The sequence below is a fragment of the Zootoca vivipara genome, chromosome 12, assembly GCF_965207765.1.
Source record: "Zootoca vivipara chromosome 12, rZooViv2.hap1.1, whole genome shotgun sequence".
Classification (NCBI taxonomy): domain Eukaryota; kingdom Metazoa; phylum Chordata; class Lepidosauria; order Squamata; family Lacertidae; genus Zootoca; species Zootoca vivipara.
In genome coordinates, this window is record NC_142595.1 from 45608956 (window position 1) to 45611138 (window position 2183).

Below are 2183 nucleotides of genomic sequence, written 5' to 3' on the forward strand. Positions count from 1 at the left end.
CCAAGGTACCACTGTACTGAGACTACTCTCTTACCAAGAATATACAGTGGGACCTCGACTTATGACATTTTCGACTTACGAGTGAAAAAAATGGCTGCGCACTTATTTTTTCGACATCCAAACGGAAAACCCATTCACGGCTAGATGCGGTTTCCTCAACTTACGAGTTTTTTAGATGTGGTTTCCTCGACTTACAAATTTTTCCGCTTCCAATGCATTCCCATGGGAAACCAGTTTTCCTATGGGAAACTCGATTTACGAAGTTTTCGACCTACGAGTGTGCATTCGGAACGGATTAAATTCATAAATTTTGGTCCCACTGTACACATATTTCCTCAATAACCACCCACCCCACCCCTGACAAGTATATTGTGTAGCTACTAGATGATTCACGTGATTCAGACCAGTCATCTCAAGCAAAGAGTCCATGCAGAAAGTCCTGGAGTTCATCCCCACCCCCTCATCTTTTCTCTTGAAAAGAATGGTTGAGTAGAACAGTCATTTCAAAGTCAGTCCCATTGCAAGGAAGGCGGACCAAGTCTTATCTTGCGCTTGTGACCATATCAAGGGGGCAGGCAAAGCTGTCCACTCCCCACTGAAAACACCATGCAAACAGACGTAAAACATGTTACTACTAAAATCATTCTGGAAATACAGTACCACAGCTGGAAAATATATCACAATGGCGCCACCAGCTACTCCCTGCAACACTTCACTTGGTTATAGCTTTCCACAAGGCAGATTTCACCTCTTTATTCCGTATGGTGTATATGAAAGGGTTCAGCAATGGGGTTATTACCGTGTTGAGAACAGAGACCACTTTGTTGCTGCGGACGGAGGAGTGTGCTGTAGGCTTCAAGTACATGAAGAGAACAGCTCCATAGAAAATGGTGACCACCGTGAGATGGGAAGCGCAAGTGGAGAAGGCTTTCCGTTGTCCCTTGCTGGAGGGAATCCTCAAAATGGTTGAGATGATGTAGATGTAGGAGACCACAGTGAAGAGAAAGGAACTTGGGATTATGCTGACTGTCCCCAACAAACCAAGGAATTCAATGAGGCTGGTGTCTGCACAGGCCAGTTTCAAAAGGGGGCCAATGTCGCAGTAGTAATGGTCAATGGTGTTGCCAGCGCAAAATGGCACTTTCAGTAGCAAAGCTGCCTGGGTGAAGATAACTACAAATCCCAGTGACCAGGAACCTAGTGTCAACAGTACGCAGAGGTTTTTGGTCATAATTGTGGTGTAATGTAAAGGCTTGCAGATGGCAATGTATCTATCAAAGGACATGATGGAGAGGATGAGAAATTCAGTGATGCCAAGGAAGAAGTGGAAGAAGGACTGTACCACGCAACAACGGAGGCAGATAGTGGTCCTGGCTATCAAGAAGGTCTCAAGCATCTTCGGGATGACCGTGGTTGTGTACCAGATCTCAAGGAAAGAAAGGTTGCTCAGGAAGAAATACATTGGGGTCTGGAGCTGCTGGCTGACTCTCACGATGATGATGATGAGGCCGTTCCCTGCCAAGGTGAGAATGTATATGGCAAGGATGAGTACAAACAGTGAGAGGTGCCACCGCCGAAGGGTTGGGAAGCCCAGAAGAACGAACTCATGCACTGATGTGTCGTTTTCCATATTTGACTCATGTCTTAGGAAGAAAAACATGTGAATGAACAAATGAATGAGCAAAAGGATTAGGCAATTTTTAAAACAAAAGTACTCCTACAAGAATGCAGAGGGAGTGCAAGAAGATGGACACAGGGTTCATTGGCATGATTAATCTCAGTTGATTTTAGCAGGAGTGATCCATATTTATTATTATTATTATTATTTTAAATTTATATACCACCTTTCATCACAAGATTTCAGAAGGTTGACAGAATAAGATACAGGATAAAAACAGATGTAAATAATTAAGACAAAACCAACTACAAATAGTAATCCAAGTTTGTTCTAGGGTATAGTTTTTGAGCTTTCAATGAATGGATCAATCGATGGCAGTCATAGTCAAAGGAAGTAAATGAGGAACGGCTTAGGGAGCTGGGTATGTTTAGCCTGGAGAAGAGAAGGTTAAGGGGTGATGTGATAGCCATGTTCGAATATATAAAAGGATATCATATAGAAGAGGGTGAAAGGTTGTTTTCTGCTGCTCCAGAGAAGCGGACACGGAGCAATGAATTCAAGCTAC

At 43.4% G+C, this 2183-nt stretch overlaps 1 protein-coding gene across 1 annotated transcript; it reads right to left on the reverse strand.

Annotated features, from left to right (window-relative positions):
• Positions 1-712: 712 nt before the first annotated feature.
• LOC118095696 (olfactory receptor 6X1-like) lies at positions 713-1630 on the reverse strand. Its single transcript, XM_035136928.1, has one exon. The coding sequence runs from the start codon at positions 1628-1630 to the stop codon at positions 713-715; it is 918 nt and encodes a 305-aa protein (XP_034992819.1).
• Positions 1631-2183: the final 553 nt, after the last annotated feature.